Below are 17,411 nucleotides of genomic sequence, written 5' to 3'. Positions count from 1 at the left end.
AGATCAAGAGAAATCTATCAAGGAGCTTGTATTAAGAGATTCTCTGTGTAGTTGGTGGAAAATTACCTTCTATTTGTCAGTGGTTTAAGTGCCCTGAGATAATCATTACATGATAACCATTACACAATCGATTTTCTAACACGTACTGGTATATGCAAAATTTCAGTAAATATTGACAGGGTTTTGTAACTTTACCCTCCTTTTCTCATATACGTGTATTATGTCCCCATGATTAGCAATGATATGAATTTGAAAATTGAATCAGTCAGTAAAATATCTGGTCACTGTCGAAGCACATGTTTTGTTAATTCCACACTCAGAGTGTAAGGATAAACATTGTTTTTTAGTTTTAAGACACTAACCCTTTGTGAAATAGTCAAAATGGCTACATCATGCCCATTAGACCAAGACTAGAGGATACTGGTATGCATGAAGGAGTTTGTACAGTTTTGGTTGAGATGGGGGATTGAGATTTTAAAGTTATGTGTGATAATTAAAAAATACTTTGGAAATATCAATGAGCATATAATTCTTATAGAAATTCAAAGTTTAATTGATGAAAATTGGTTTTGAAGTAGCCGAGATATTCAACAACAAAGTAAAACAAAGTGGTCTTTATGAGATGTAGGTCCCACCGTTTTTTAGGATCTCTCTGTTTTGGGATATCTCGGCCATTTCAAAGCCAATTTTCATCTAACTTTTAATTCCTCTTAGAATTGTATGCTCTTTTATATTTCAGAAGTGGTTTCTCATTATCTTGCAAAAAAATTGAAACTTGAAGCCCCATCTCCACCAAAAGTATACCATCCCTTTAAGTCTTAGGTTTTTAGATTCTGGCATAGTTCTTGTCATTCTCTCCTACTACCCTCACTGTATCGATTCTGTTAATGAGAAAGAAGAAGCATGAATGTCCAGACATTATCATAAATTTCCTTTGAACTACACTAAACTCAAAGTTTATGCTAGTGTATCTCTATGATGTAGCAAGATGTTATGAAAAGTACAGTAAGTATGACAGACAAAATAGGGCACATTAAAACCATCAGTGTTGCTTTTACATGTAAATTCACATTTATTCATATATCTTTGATATCACTATTTGTAATATTTTGAATAGTCTTTTTTTTTCTGTCACATACAGTGTACACTCAGCCTGCTTGACATGAACTGACCACACACCTGAGTTGTCATTTATTTTCTCAGATTTCTGTCAGAATCCTCTCAAATTGTGATATTTTTCCATGTTTTTTGTCTTTACATGGATGAATCACTTCACTTAGCATAAAACACCATTGTTTGAAACATTGTACAATGCTTTATGAAACATACAAAATACATACATGGCTAGATCATTAGTATATAAAAGGACTCGGTGAATTGAGGAATAGATAAGAAATGTGAGTTCTATTTGCAGCTGGGAAAAACCACTTTCTGGGGTTAGGTCACTAGAGAGGTACAATGTATTACCATCAAAAAAACCAAAATGATTCCAGATACTTTTCTAAGCTCTGGAGTTATCTACTGTGGAAAGATACACTGTCTTAAAGCAAAAGATGGAACAAGATCTAGGATATCTCTTCTGAATGGGTTCCTTAAATAAGGTTAAATTGATTTGCCAAATAATTTGATGACCACATCCAAAAATTTGACACGTCCAAATAGTGCCATGTACAAGCCCAACTTGATAATCTATGTTTCCTTACATACTGCATACCTATAACAATACAGCATTCTTAAAATTTCATACGTGATTCCGATGACGAAGCGAAATGCCATACCTTAGTCCCATACTCCACAAAATATGTTGGGTCTTAAAAGTATCAGGTGGCTTGACAATGTATGCTACATTCCAGCAGGTCACAATTCAGGTATTAACAATGTATCCATTGTAGGAATGACAAATTTTGCAAGGACAGAATACATGGACATTCATTCTTAAAGACACAAGAAATGTTTGATTCAAATGGACTGACCAATCCTATGTTTTACAATCAACCTTCTAACAGAGCAATCCGACAGAAAACATCACTTACAATTAATACACCCTGTGGCGAAGGTATGCACATCGACAAATTCCATAGATCCAAATGACCCACTGCATGATACAAATGACCGCTGGGTGGAAAATTGCAAAATGAGGATGGTAACTCAAGCTTTTGATGAATGTTTTCATAGCAGCATATCTCCGTAAACCAACCCACCCTCATAATCATCAAACAAGTTATAATCTTTAATAGACTTTAATCGCTGTGAACATGCTCCCTGGCAAATTTCATCCACTGCCTATTTCCCTTCACAGCCTACCAGGTACACTCAACTTGGTGCCACCACTAGACACAGTTGCCCGGGCAACTAAAGCTACCTGTTTGACAAGGAAAGTGGATGGACATTTGTCTGTTCAAAGCATGGGGCAGTTGCCCAACACCTACATTATGTATTTCAGCAAGTGAGAGACATAAATTATGTAGGGATGCCAACCTAGCTTACAAACACCACTGCAGTATTCCCAGGCCTGAAAATGTGTATTTTTGGTGAAAAACAAAACAAAACAACAGTATTATTACCTTTCCTGCAATAGACATGTAGCATTACAATTTGCGAAAAACAGTATTTTCTATGAACCTGTAGTATTTTTGGCAACCCCCCCAAAAAAAAAAAAAACCAACCAAAATAACCGTACAAACAAATAGAACCAAAACAATACAAAATACTGCAGAAAAGTAAAAGTTGGCATCACTGTGTATAATTTGTAATGCCCTGCAGGGTGTATGCCATGTTACTTTGTTCATACACAGGAAATACCATTTTGCTGGTTGGTTCATTTGTCCTAATAAAAGTCCATTGACACTATCCATGATTCTGAAATGCTATTATCATATCATATTTATCAGCCTCACTATCAATCTGGCATTAAAAATATCTTTGAGATCTAAGGCCTGCCATGATACATCCTTCATGAATTAATTGCATTCATGTAACGCAGTGATGATTAATTGAATGTCGAGCATAACCTCCCAGGCCAGTTATCATTTCAAGCTAAAGACATGCTCATACCTCCCCGTTGACCCCTATAACATTTTGTATTTGAAGTGAGCCACCTTTATCGACAACACCCATTTTTTCTAAATAAAAGCACAAAGCACTTAAAAGTAAAATCCAGACAGAAGAATGGATATGATTGAAAAAGAAGTGAGGATAGCGCTGAAAATCGACTCACACTTAGAAAACTCAAGTTTGTATATTTCCCATCAATTCACAAAGGAACAAGCACGCTTGGCTTCTACTCGGTGATGAAGTCAGGCCAACCAAATATACACAAAAAAATATGTTTGTATACCATCTGTACTGTTTTAGGTCTTAGCCAATTAAACAAACACAACAATGGCACAAATCTTTGGTTATACATTTTCAATTCAAGTACACTAATTGCAGATTCATATAAAAGTAAGCAAATCCTATGCTATGCTTGACAAATAGCCCAATGTAGTTCAGATCTTATGAAATAAACAGCATATGACACAGATAATGGTATTGCTACCTCAGTCTTCTTTCTGCAATGTGAAGTTTGTACTCGATTATTGTAAACTTTCATCGGACACTCCAGTCTTCACCTTAGGATAACAAAAAAATAAAATGATAGAAATATAACACTGTTCATTGCTAAGCATGTGATTCTGCAATTGACTATTAAATGTTTATGGTAAGATGTTAATTGTAAGCACCAGTGCGCTTAGAAACACCAGTATCAACCACCATATAAATATAATCATTATTATTATTTGGAATATAAAATGTTAATTATGTGCATCCAATAGCAAGCATGATGTGTAATTGATAGCAGCCAGTTGCTGTTTCATCCTAGATGTATTTTCAGCTCTCTACCCATCTGTTTGATCATGAGCTATTAAGAATTTTCTAGTAACTGAACACACTCCAAAAGCTGAAATTTTATTCTAGATTGACTTCAAATCCAATGCACAAAAAGAACACAAAAATACTACTAATACTGCATCTGTGCTTATCCTGTTTGCTCATTATCTCTACCAGTCATAAAAGCTAGTCCAGACAGCCCAGGCCCATTGTCCAACTCCCTTGTCTGATAGCTGGACATTGGGTGTTCACAAGCCTAAACCCCCACACTTGCTTCTACAAATACTAGCATGTACTGTTTATCATACCAACATAAAAGACTCCCCCCAGAACACAATTTTGCTTTTGAAGGTTAGATGGGACACCTACTAAAATTTGTGAGAACGGATCACGGATGTCGTCTCTATTGATCACAGGATACCATCAGGCATGGATCATGTTGAAAGTTTTGAAACATCACGTAAAATATTTCTTCTACCACTTATGATATTGTGGATGATTTTCATGATTGCATTAGGAAAATAACATCACAACGCAAACAATTTTAGTAAGACTCCCTCTGAAGCCTACTTTGAATGGAGACGAAGAACTATGACAATACCAAGATGGGGCTCGAAAATTTGTTTGTTTGGAAAAACACACCATTAAACATCCAACTGCTTTCTTATACATATCAACCTGAGTACACCTCGGTCAAAGCATGCCTCAAACTATTTGAAAGTACTTCTAGCATCTATTGTCCATCAGCTCTGCAAAAAAGAGATTATTATAAAATCATTCTGCTATCTCAACAATGCCAACATACCTGCAACTGGAGTAAGATGGGGAAAACTGAGAAAATAAGCTCACTTTCTAATTGTTGGGCGATAACAAATGAGTATAGCCGAGTGAGTAAGCACCCGGTGATAGAGATGTACCCAAGCCACAAATTGTATCCTTCTCCTACTACTAATATTCCTACAGCATTCAAAGAAACAGCATGCTGAATAGATATCTCCTCAAGGATCCAGTGCAGACAAGTGGTAGAAAAAATGCAGCAAGAGGGTCTCACACCACCAAAGTATTCTTGCCAAACTTCTCTCTTCATGCGGTTTCATCTTCAGATGCATGCCTCTCTCTGAATGAATGGGTGAGAGGCAGTGATCGTCATGGAAACCAGCAAACGGCAAACTTTCCTGATACACAGCATAGAGGGCGCTATATGTCAGAGCTTCATTGTACCAAGTGTAACAATCAGATACCATTTGCAGCCAATTGTCATACAAGTGATTCTTGGGCCTGGTTTTCATCAGGGAGAAATTTCTGTAAAAAGTTTTCCTAGAAAGTTCATATGGTCAAGCTACAGCAATGTACTACGCTGCATGTTCATTTTGTTTACAGTGGTCTGCATGGTCAACCATAATTCTGTGTCTGCTCAGAGTGGGTTGGCATACACAGAGCTCACAGATATTGAAATGTCAGAACATGTGTTCTGTTAACGACACTGTCTGACAATATTTTCACTTTGAAAAATCAGGTAGGTGTCGGTCCCTCACGCACCCTGCATCTCTGATAGTATAAATGATGATGCTCTAAAAAAATTGCGTTTAGAAAATACTAATAGTGGCTTCTTATAGTGTGCATGTTCAGTCAAACAAAGATGCTCATGGCGTTACAGAGGAGATTGAACAATGACAGAGTGAAAGAGGACAATAATAATTACAGTCACAAACATTAACAGGCACAAACAAACTAATCATGAATAGAAAAGAAAATAATACATGTACATTGTAGTCAAAGGTCTTAAGGAAAAAAAAAAGTGAAAATTTAACTGCTAGTGACAGGACATTCTATACATATTTTGAAGAATAGGGACCACATCACTGTCTTTCCTTTCTTAACCACAGATATGAGAATTACATGTATGTAAATCAAATTAGGCTATGTTAAGTCTATTATATGCTTGAGTACCATATAAATAGGTGGAAGTAACATACAGCACGAATCAACTTATAATATCAAAGTATACAAATGAAATACCGTAGAATACATTTAGATATTAGAGTATAACACATAGCTAGGATAATTTGAGATTCATTCAAAAAATATCAGCTACAGTTCAAAATATCATGCCTACAGTTCAACTACAACACATCTGGAAGGAAAATAGGAAAAGGCTTCTCAAATTAACATGTCAGTGTTGCCCCTTATGAAAACACACAATGAAGGAAATGGTAAAAATGTTCATAAAAGCATGAGAGAATCACCAGGATATTCAGGATTGCACAATTGATTGGATGCTTCATCAAAAATCCTACAAAGAGAGTTTACTACACAGGAATCTCCCTATCCACCTCCCATGCCCCCCAAAACAAACAAACAAACAAACAAACAAACAAACAAACAAACAAACAAACAAACTATGAAACACATATAGGATTGTATCATGTGATTAATCCTCAGAAAACATCCAAGAATCCTATACCAAGTTTAATCCTCTGACATGCAGGTATTTCTACATTTCTAAAACCAAATATGGACATCATCTTTACAGGACACTACCAGCTTTGGGTGTACAATTATTGAGGTATTGTGAATTCTCTTCCCTTGCAAGCCACTCTTTCAACAAGTCTCCTGTTACTTTTCAAGCACACCAGACGAGAGAGAGAAAAATATACCAATGTGCGCTGTATACGGCATATATTTAGCGAGTCTAATTTTTCACGAATCGGGACTTCCCGACAAAGTCATGGCGTAGGACTATAATGAATGGAGAAATGTATGTTTGCATGTCACATTCATGCCTGGATGAGAGTCAACATTTTTGCGTATTGTTAAATTCGGGAATAGCATCCAACACACAAAATTCACGAAAGCAAAAACCTCGCTAAATATATGATGTATAGAGTAAGGTATTGTTTACGGAATAAAATCTCTGCGAGTCCGACCATACTGAATGCCCGCATTTCTGATATCAAACCACACTCTTCTCCACCACAACTTGTGTGTGCGTGATTCAAATGGCACGTCCTTTATGACTTAATAAATTAAGTTGACAAACTAAGAAAAAGAAGAAAATTATTCGACTGGAGGCCGAGCACATTGCTATTTTTTACAAATGAAATGCCGGCCCTGGCACGAATTTTTCCACATTATCTAATAACATTGTACATAGTACAATGTCAATCACATGCCTAAATATCAGATTTCTTCTTGAGATTTTTTGTGCACATTTGGATGTTATACATATTGAGGGCATTGATGAATCACAACAGTCCAAAAGTTTATCTAAATAATAATGATAATGGTTTTTGTCAAGTGAAGACTCGACAGAGTTCCTCCTTTTGGGGGCTAAACAAAATAGAAATACAGAAGTCCTGCAAATGGTCTGGGATATAATGGAATGAACTCCATTCTGACATCTACGTACATGTATGCCATGCAAATACTGGCCAGATAAATTTTCATCACTCATAGCTATCCACCATACACAATGCTGACATACATGATCAGTGGACTGCACTCAAACTGGGTCACTGTTCACCACACTCTCATCATCCTATTTCCAGAATGATTTATATGGACACGGTGGCTACTGAATTCATAATCAGCAGATGTGACATACTCAGAGAGAATTGTGATTACACTATCTGCATTGCTTCACTGACATTTCAAATATATATCTTTATTAAAAAAATTTGTACAGCTAAGTTATGATGAAAGATGGGGAAAGGAACTTCATGAGTATATGGGACATCATAAATTTGACAGATTTTTTTTCTTTTTGTTTGTGCATTTCTTGAATTACAGGAAAGAGTGATTATGCAAAAAGAGAATAATAATGCAGAGGTGTCTGTATGTATGGGTATGGGAGTGGGATTGGGACTGGGATTGGGAGTGGGGTGGGGAAAGGTTACAATATGGTGCTCCACTGGGGCTGTGAAAACCTTGCACTTAACATCAACTTACAGTCACTCTTGTCTTATTGTTGAAGGTATAGTGATAGCTGAAGCATAGAAGTCTGTGTTACTACCCATGTAGGTTTGGCTTTCCTTGTAACACAATCAATGAGAGTTGCATTAGAGTGATTTCTGGTCAAGCCTATATCTTGTACACAGACAATCTGCATACACCATCTGTTACCTCTCATCTAAACACACAATGTTTTGCTTAACTACCAAAATCAATACACTGTGTATAAGTCAATATGCGAGGTGTATCATGTTGGTACACACACAGTGTATCATGCCAAGATACACACTGTATCTTTTACAGTATGCAGTGTATCGTGTCTTCAAACACTGTGCATCATATCAACACATAATGTGTATCACATCCATAAACACAGCATATCATGTCAAATTACACAGTGTACCGAGTAAATTTGCCCAGCTGACACAGAAGCCAATACATTCTGGCTGCTCTAAACACCCTTGACAGTTAACTAAACTTGGCTCTAACACAAGACACATCTGTTTTTCTCTCACCCCACTACCTATTGCAACCTTTTCTTCATCCAATAGCCGGTCTGTGCATGCTAGGAATAAGTCATTGACATACATTTTATCATTATTTTTTACATGATTTGACTATCCATAATTATCTTGGGTATATCAAGGGAGCACATACAGGGACAATTTCTACCACTTGTAAAATTTTTTTCCTTGTGCAAACTCGAAGTGATCCATGATGGACGAACATATTCTTGGCTGTGGGATCCTTCATAAATGTGAATTCCTTGGAGACAGCAAGAGGTGTCATATGATTCCTGGGATAATACAATGTGCATCATCTCCTGCAGTACGCTGTGAAGGTCAATTCATTCTTTGAGGAGAACTGATACGTCAACTGCTCTAAACCCACGATACCTCCGTCGACGATTTCAGTCACGCTCAGTGGTGCAGCTGCGATCCGGAGTGACACGTTCACTTTACTGTCATTAGGAATGATCCATTATTGTCACAGGGGTGAAGCTGATATGATTAAACATACTAAACACATCACTGGGCAATATCACAGTTTATGTAGAATAAATCTCTGTTTCAAAGTCCATGCCACCTGACGTGATTTCATCTAACACACATACAGCTCTGGTGTGAATTATGCTCAATGTTGCAAACAGTCCATATATTCAAGTTTCTTCAATTTTTTTCATAATTATATTCTGGCAGGTTCCCACTCCAAGTGAAGATACAAAAAAAAAAAGCAATGACATCTAAAAAATGGTTTCTCAGATTCAAACAGTATGTTCCATTCTCTTCCATGATCTCACTGTAATAAGTCACTGAGCTCCTGAGCAGCTGTTCTCTGGGGGACGGAAGCGGGAGGTTGCGAGACGGGCGGGAGCTCCTGCCCCTGGCTGGTCTCCACCCCGTTCACGTGGGTCGGTCTGGATCCCGCTGCCTTCCCCTGGGGTGTGGGGATCTCCTGGAGGGGCGGGGTAGACCTGTGCTGGTTGGAGGAGGCTTTAACACTGGCCTCCTGGGCTTGCCTCTGCCTCTGTAGGAGGGGGCAGTCATAGATCCAACACTCCCCATCTTCATGGAACAACTGTATGAAGGCAAGATAAAGACATGGATGATAGCTACTTATCATGTCTACTATCTAAAACTACAAATTAAAGTACTCAGAGAGCACAGACCTCCACCAAGCCAGCAACTCATTTCCACCCTTGTTACACGCATGCAATTTCCCAAAATAGAAGCATTTTGTTTATGTCATTGCACGGCGCCTTGCCCGAAGAGAGCATTAAGCATAAAACACTCACTTTAGTGCTCGGATATAAACCTCCAGTACGCATAGCTTGAACTGCAAGTTTGTTTACCTTATATGCCAAGAGATTTTAAAAAACTTCAAAAATCCATAAAAATTCCGGGATCACTACCAAAATTGAATGAGGTGTTCCTTGTGTCAACATCGACTTTTTATGCAAGTTTCATTTTAATCCGTAAACAACTTTTTGATTATTTTGCAAGCAGACAAACCAACGCCGATGATCACTTAGCCTCCTCCTTCCTTGGCGGAGGTAACAATGAATACTCGGTGCTTATTAATGTCTATGAAGGACAATTTGTCATTCAGTTGCAATGGAGAAGATGGGTTTTAATATACTATAAAACATGATATATTCGCGGCATTAATTTTTCGCGAATTGGAGCCGATGGCCTTTTTTGCGGCATGAAATTTTCGCGAACTGCCACTGGCATTCAATGCATATAGTGTAGACAAGAACTTTCGCGTGCATTTTAATTTCGCGAATCTTGGCGCTCGCGAAATTCGCGAAATTAAAATGCACGGGAAAATTCCTCGTTTTACAGTACCTAGAGGCCAGGTAACAACTTTGACTGCCTGTTGACTAAAGATATAAACCTTCATTGAGGGTCTTAATGTGTAAGTGTGAAAACAGCTCTTATCTCACGTTATTTCACGCTTCATTTGGCGAAGCATTCATATATCATTATAACTCTGGTCTACTCTTTGACCAACACTCCATCTTCCCTATTCAATCCTGAATGGATGTAAAAATGAAATGGGCTACAAGTATAAACAAAGGGATATCAAGAAGACATGATAAGAGTTACAATAAACTGTTACATTTCTAACACTGAAGTGGATTTTTTTTCTTTAAAGCCCATATACTTGTTCAGTTCAACTACTTCCAAAGAACAATTAGGATGTAAATAATTCCCTACCAAGGTGAGTATCCTGCCTGACCTGTACAGCCCTCTACAAGACCTTTTTGACCTCTTACAGACCAAATATTACCCAAACTATGCACTAGATCCCTTTGGTAAACAGTAGCATACTTTATAAAATCATATAAAGTGAACTGGCAATTGAAATCACAGCCCACTCATTAGAAAGGGGAGAAATAGAGAGAGGGGTGGGTTACAGGGTCAGTTTCCCCCAAAACACACATGTATATTCACTGAATGCAAACAAACAGTGCTCCTTTGGTGTCCTAGAAAAGAAATGTTTGTCTATTCCTTCCAAGATTTTCTTATATTGATCTACCAAATTGAATACGATATCACAATTTGCTGGACAGCTGTCCCCTTAAAGAGGGTGGCACATGGACTTCACAAGAACTTTGAAGATTTCACAACCATTGCACAATCACTGCCATTTCAATAATTGTTCTACATTTCCCCACCTCCCGTCTAATGCAAAAGTGAATAAGAAGATGAACGGTGGGGGGGGGGGGGGGGGGGGCATTTCAAGAAGCGTGTTGTCTGATATTTTTTTCTGACAAACTGTTATAAGCTACTAAAATCATTGCATTTGATTGGCTGAAAGCAAATATGTCCAACAAATTTGTCGGACAAAACACTTCATGAAATGCTCCCAGGACTAGGAGATTACAAGGTTTCCTCCTCCCTACCTTAGTGTCCCACTTCCGGCCCTCTGCCAGCCTCTCCTTGGCCTCCCTCCTCTGCCTCTCCTCAAGGAAATGCTTGGCGTCTGTCGCTGCCTCAATGTCTTGGGTCTTGAGACTCTGGGTTACCTTGTGCCATAACCTGGAGAGAAGGGGTAGCAAGGGTAGGGATGTTGAGAAACGGAATGCAATGTTCAGTATGCAGTGGCATACACTTGACTGCATACTTACCATTCAACTATAAATCTCGTAGAACATATAACTGCAATGACTCAAGGCAATAAATTACAAATAAAGTGCCAAATATACACTTTGATTTGTTTGTCGCTCAAGTATATATCTGCACTACTCTTCAAGAGCCCTGTCATTTCATCACATAGTTTGAAATATGAACAGCTTTTTGATAGCAAATAACAGCATTGCCTTTCAACAAGGAACATTTAGCCAAGAAATAACTGCTTCTTCAAATATTTCCATCTTGAACTTTGGGTAAATTTGTGTGTAAAAATATTTGGCATGAATCAGCATGAAACAAGAATGGAAGGGATGGAGCATTCCATTTCATACTGAAATTACTACAGAATGTGCCTGTCCCATCTTGAGATACAGACATAAGAATTGCACAGAAGATGGAACAGAAATTCTCTTCTCACAGCACGAGACACATCATTGTTCTATTTCTTGTCTCAAATATCTAATGTCATTCAGTTAACAGCTCAAAATAATGTGGCTCAGTCAGAAGCACATCTGCCTCACAGTCCAAATGGCTCAGGTTCAATTTACACTGAATCTAGCTGAGAAATGTGACATCTTGCCATCCCCTCTATTAAAGGTGCATAGTCCCGGTAGTGTAGAGGGCGCTATTGATGATACTGCCGATCACCTTTAGCACTGATACAAAGATTACCAAAGTTGAGCTGTAATCAAGAGTAAAGTGCGTAGGTGTTGCTAAGTAACGTTGCCTTCGTTGTCTTCTCTGCACATCGCGCAGTCTGTAGTAATGCCAGGGTGCGTGGATATGTGCTAGTTATTATGACATCACAAAAGAAGTTTGCTAAAGCTGTCATCCCCCTCAGCCGAATCAAGAGCCAAACTGTGATCGGACCACTGGCTACAGTGAATCAGACTTCTTCGGACTCTGGGAGGTGGGCCACAGCGTAAGCGCTAAAGAGGAGTCGATAGCGTAGGTCTCTATAGGAAACTTGCGCCGTGCGCCCGCGTACGCATTTGACTAAAACACCGGGACCATGCACCTTTAAGAGGTAGAACACTCTGTCCCTCAAAGAGGGTATAAAATGGACGTCCTGTGTGAGTTAGCCATGACTAACACATGTAAAAGATTCCCCTTCATTCATTCATTGCAGAGAGCAGGGTGCAAACCCAGTGAAAGTAGTCCCCCTACCTACTCACACAAGAAAATGGGCAAATGATTCCGATCCCTCAAGGTTTGCCCATGTGACTAGCGACGGTCAGCAAACGGTATCAACCAGGCACATTGTGCCATATGAAGAAGAAGAAGAAGAAGAAGAAGAAGAAGAAGAAGAGGGGGAGGAGGAGGGGGAGGAGGAGGAGGAAGAAGAGGAAGAAGAGAAAGAGGAGGAGGAGGAGGGGGAGGAGGAGGGGGAGGAGGAGGAGGAAGAAGAAGAGGAAGAAGAAGAAGAAGAGAAAGAGGAGGAGCAGGAGGGGGAGGAGGAGGGGAGGAGGAGCAGGAAGAAGAAGAGGAAGAAGAAGAAGAAGAGAAAGAGGAGGAGGAGGAGGGGGAGGAGGAGGGGAGGAGGAGGAGGAAGAAGAAGAGGAAGAAGAAGAAGAAGAAGAAGAAGAGGAGGTGGAGGAGAGGGAGAGGGGGAGGGGGAGGAGATGGAGGAGGAAGAGACGTAGAAAGACTCACCTTCTTGACTCGTACTCATCCTGGCTCTCAATGGGACGCACTCTCTTCCGGTTCACCTTCATCTCCTTGGTATCTACAAACACTTCCGTCTCCTACAGGACAAAAGATGCATTCAGGCATCAAGTAACATCCAGTCTCAGTTCGCCATGAGAGGGTGCCAAAAGACTACAAAACACTCAGCCATGGTCAAATATGACAGATCAAAGAAACTTGTTCCAATAAGTGAGTAAAATCTGCACTTCTGCTTAAATTTTTGATGATAATAACACAATGGGGATGATGACATAACTGACAATAAATCAATAATGGAAAATGACATAAACAGCCATAAGAATCAAAGTTATGATCACTTCTTACATTGTAGCTAAACTCTTGCACATTTAGGTCTCATGTAGTGTAGGAACTTAAAAAGGAGGCATTCCATTCAACGAAAACAATATGCAGATGCTGCAATTGTCTACTTGTGTTAATGTTTGGTGGAATACAATTGCAGAACATTTATTCCTTCTGAAGAGAAACTGCAGCATGATGGTACAACAGGTACTTATTGAGACATTGTATGGAGGGAATGAAAAAATATTGGAATCTTACCCCAGAGGGCGTCCTTGAGGTCATGACCCCATTCCACTCTCCCTCAACTGTTACGAACGGCTTCCTGTCTGATACATGTCTACATGAGATGAAAGGGAAAGAAAGAGAAAGAAAGAGAGAGGGGAGATGTCAACACATCCACTGCAAACTGAATGACAGACAGCTCAGATAGAACACACTTTTGTCAGTATGACCAATTCTCAACTCTTTAGTTGCTTGTGCACAGCTATACTGTAAAACATGATATATTTGCGGCATGAATTTTTCGCAAACTGAAGCCGACGGCTTTTCTTGCGGCATGAAATTTTCGTGAACTGCCACTGGCATTCAGTGCATACAGTGTAGACAAGAACTTTCGCGTGCATTTTAATTTCGCGAATCTTGGCGCTCGCGAAATTCAAGAAATTAAAATGCACGCGAATATTCCTCGTTTTACAGTAATCATTTTATTAGCAGCGTGCTATAACTGCTACCATTCCCCTCAACTCAAAACAACAACAAATGAACAAACTATCAAAACAAAAACCTGAAACTTATCATAGCCAGAAAACCCACACATGTGCCACATTCTAGCAGCCCCATAGGAAGGTTATCATCCATGCTACAGGGACTGCAAAGATTACCGACTCCCTATTCATTGCTGGTAAATTCTAGGATGCCTCTCATATTTTGCAAAAAAGTGAAATCGAAGTAGTGGACATGACATTCAGAGAATGAAGCTTTCGCACTAGGGTTCATGTGAATACCATCGTGTCCGATGATTTCTTCCACTTAGCAGGAACATCAAAAGGTAATTTCTTGAAAAGCCACAGGTACAGCACAATCACAAATTTAATTTAGGGATCAGTACAAACTATCAAAATATATAGAATTTAGCACATGCCACAGCAGCAAAAAACTGCATAGGTGAGCCTGAATGATAGTTCTCACAAATCAACGAGGCTAAGTCAGGTTATGATTCTGGTCACTGTTATCTGAACACAGCAGAAAAAAAAGGAGGGTGCTGATACTCACTGCACTTCAGCAACGATGCGGTGCTTCTTGCCGCCGTAGAACGGCTTTGTCTGGAAAGTGACGAGGGCCGAGAAGCCCGTCTTGGCACACGTGATGGAGCACTTGCCGCCCAGCTCAAACCAGGGTATCGTCAGGATGGATCGGCCGTAGCCGTTGGGAAAGGTCATAATGTACTCCTCTTCATGCTTGAGATCAGAGCAGCAGGCTGGAGGCAGGGGGAAAGGAAAGATCAACTAACTCGATAGACTTATATAGTCAAACCTGTCTATAGCGGCCACCCAAGGGAGACGACAGTAGTGGCCATTATGGACAGGTGGCCGCTACAGACAGGTTCTTTAGCATGCTTTTTCTCTCGGAGGTAATTGTTTTTAGTGGTCGTATTCAGCAGGTGGCCTCTACAGACAGGTGGTCGCTAAGACAGGTTTGAATGTACAAACATTTAGGGCAGACTAAAGCATAAAGTTACAGAATGCAATTATGAGTCGCATATCAACAGTGAGGCTACCATTCACTGTAGAATTATTTGACATGCCTTGCAAGAAATACAAGTGGCTTCCATTATAACCAACTCCTCACGACTGGCAGTTTTCTTTTGTTATGTCAAAGTTGCGATACAGCTGAACAATATTCAAAAAGTATATAAAGATATACAGACAATAATTTGGGGACTGGAATTTTCACTTTGTTGTAACGAGAGTTTTGTTATAACTGGAGTGCAGTGTACTTGCTAATGAAGAGTCTGAAGGTACTACCACGCACTGTGTCATTACTAGTTAGTTGTGGAGTTGAATTGTGCAGTCAAACAGAAGGTAACCCAATATTGGTAAATGTATAGGTAAACATAGGAATGGTGGGAAAAGTCCATGTGTGCTAGAAAATGTAAGAAAAGATAGGCAAGATTGAAAGCCTGCAGATACGCTATTATGAGCCAAAGAATTTAGCGTTACTGATAGAAGGTCAAATTGCAGGTGAAGACTGCCAACATAAAACACACTGAAATCAAGGAGGTTCCAGATAGCTGATCAGATACATATGTTACATGTATTTCAAAAGGCAAAATTAAAACCAGAAGCAGGGAAGCTCTTAGCCTTCTATAGAGTACTGAAGTGATGACGTCACTTGTGTGCCTTTTGCTATAGTTTGGATTGGCACCAGGGGTGAGCGTGGTTAGCCACAATTGTGTTCACAAATATTCGGGCCAGGTGAGGTTGTTTAGAAGCAGTTTCCATGGCAAAGAATGGCTATGCCATCACACTTTGGTACTCTATCACATCACAGAGAAAGCTTTTTTTTTTTCCTTTTCTTTTTTTTCCAGGAAGCCTCCTGTAAGAATCATGGTGATATGGCAGCTCCATTCATAGTTTGAGTCACCACATGACACAGAGGCAGACCAGACTCAGCTGATGGCATTGCTGTCAGCCCTACCGGTCACTCACCTTGACCAACCATCTCCACACCTATTGACAGGCCCAGGAACTTGGACTTGGTCCAGATATGACCATTGATGGACATCTGTTTGTCCAGACACTCAGCATAGAAGGCAGAAACTGTGAACACAAAGAAAATAGCAAGTAGTGTAAACGCAGAAATTTTTGCAGTACATGTACATTAATTCTCGCATATTTTGTGCTACTTCTGGCTAGTGCAAATTCTAAAATCATGCAAATATCTTCACAATCTTTTTTTCACATTTTGAATGGGTGCACAATTGCATAGTGCAAATTCAAGAACCCGCAAATGTTTTGGAGCCACTCAGCGCGAAAAATCAATTGCGCAAAAATAATGTCTACAGCAACAGAATGGAGAGATATGTCACTATGTCACCAATGAAATCATAGATATGCAATAGATCAAGGTTTTCATCAATAGTGTGGGTATCAGCCTCACAGACCACTAAATCATACACGTATATGACTAGGATTAGAGTTAAAATGACATTTACAGCATCTGAATATGTTTCCATTATTTTTTCAAAGGTTTGTTTGAGGGATATGAAATAAAAATACATCCTGCACTGATTGCAGCCATGAGTGAAATCATAAATTCCTTGAAGACAGAAAACAGTGTTACTACAACCACCTCAGAATCCGTGTAGTTTACCAGAGCCTCCCAGTGCTTGGAATATTTATTTACTATACCATGCACAGTACCCATAGCACTCACAACTAGAGAAGCACTCTGAGAGCGCAGACCTCCGCCAAGCATGCAGCTCATTTCCACCACTGATCTTGTTCTTCCATAGAGATATCAGTGATTTCTACCCATACGTATAGCATTGTGTGTTGAAAGTCGCCCGATTTCCCAATATAGAAGCTTTTGTTATGTCATAAACCCTCAGCTGCACGGCGCGCCTCACCCTTGCAGAAACTAGAGCACGCACTTTAGTGCGCGCATGCAAACCTCAAAATAGGCGCAGCCTGAACTCCCAAATTCATTGACCCTACCTGCCAAAATATCAAAAATCCTTCATAAATTCCCCCCAAAATTCTGGGATCACTACCAAAAGTTAATCGTTTGTTACTTGTGTCATTCTCAACCTTTCCTGCAAGTTTCATCCCAATCCGTTAACTACTTTTTGAGTTATTTTGCACACGGACAAACTAACAAACTAACTAACAAACAAACAAACAGTAACGAAAACATATTAACCTCCTCCCTTGGCGGAGGTAACAAAGACTTCATATCACTTTCACT

The 17,411-nt window shown here is 39.4% G+C and overlaps 1 protein-coding gene across 1 annotated transcript in view; it reads right to left on the bottom strand.

Moving 5' to 3' along the window:
* Positions 1-9,117: 9,117 nt before the first annotated feature.
* LOC139733324 (oxysterol-binding protein-related protein 9-like) overlaps positions 9,118-17,411 on the bottom strand; it is a 56,188-nt gene continuing 47,894 nt past the window's right edge. The window contains exons 13-18 of the mRNA XM_071644162.1: positions 16,154-16,264; positions 14,718-14,922; positions 13,704-13,782; positions 13,113-13,204; positions 11,231-11,366; positions 9,118-9,399 (exon numbers count right to left, since the gene is read on the bottom strand). Coding sequence (XP_071500263.1) covers positions 9,118-9,399; positions 11,231-11,366; positions 13,113-13,204; positions 13,704-13,782; positions 14,718-14,922; positions 16,154-16,264 — 905 coding nt within the window. The remainder of the gene's footprint in view (positions 9,400-11,230; positions 11,367-13,112; positions 13,205-13,703; positions 13,783-14,717; positions 14,923-16,153; positions 16,265-17,411) is intronic.

Source organism: Diadema antillarum, unplaced genomic scaffold, assembly GCF_040938485.1.
Source record: "Diadema antillarum isolate AM-2024a unplaced genomic scaffold, OU_Dant_1.0 seq00000471_RagTag, whole genome shotgun sequence".
NCBI classification, from domain to species: domain Eukaryota; kingdom Metazoa; phylum Echinodermata; class Echinoidea; order Diadematoida; family Diadematidae; genus Diadema; species Diadema antillarum.
This window is presented reverse-complemented; position numbering and strand designations above follow the sequence as displayed.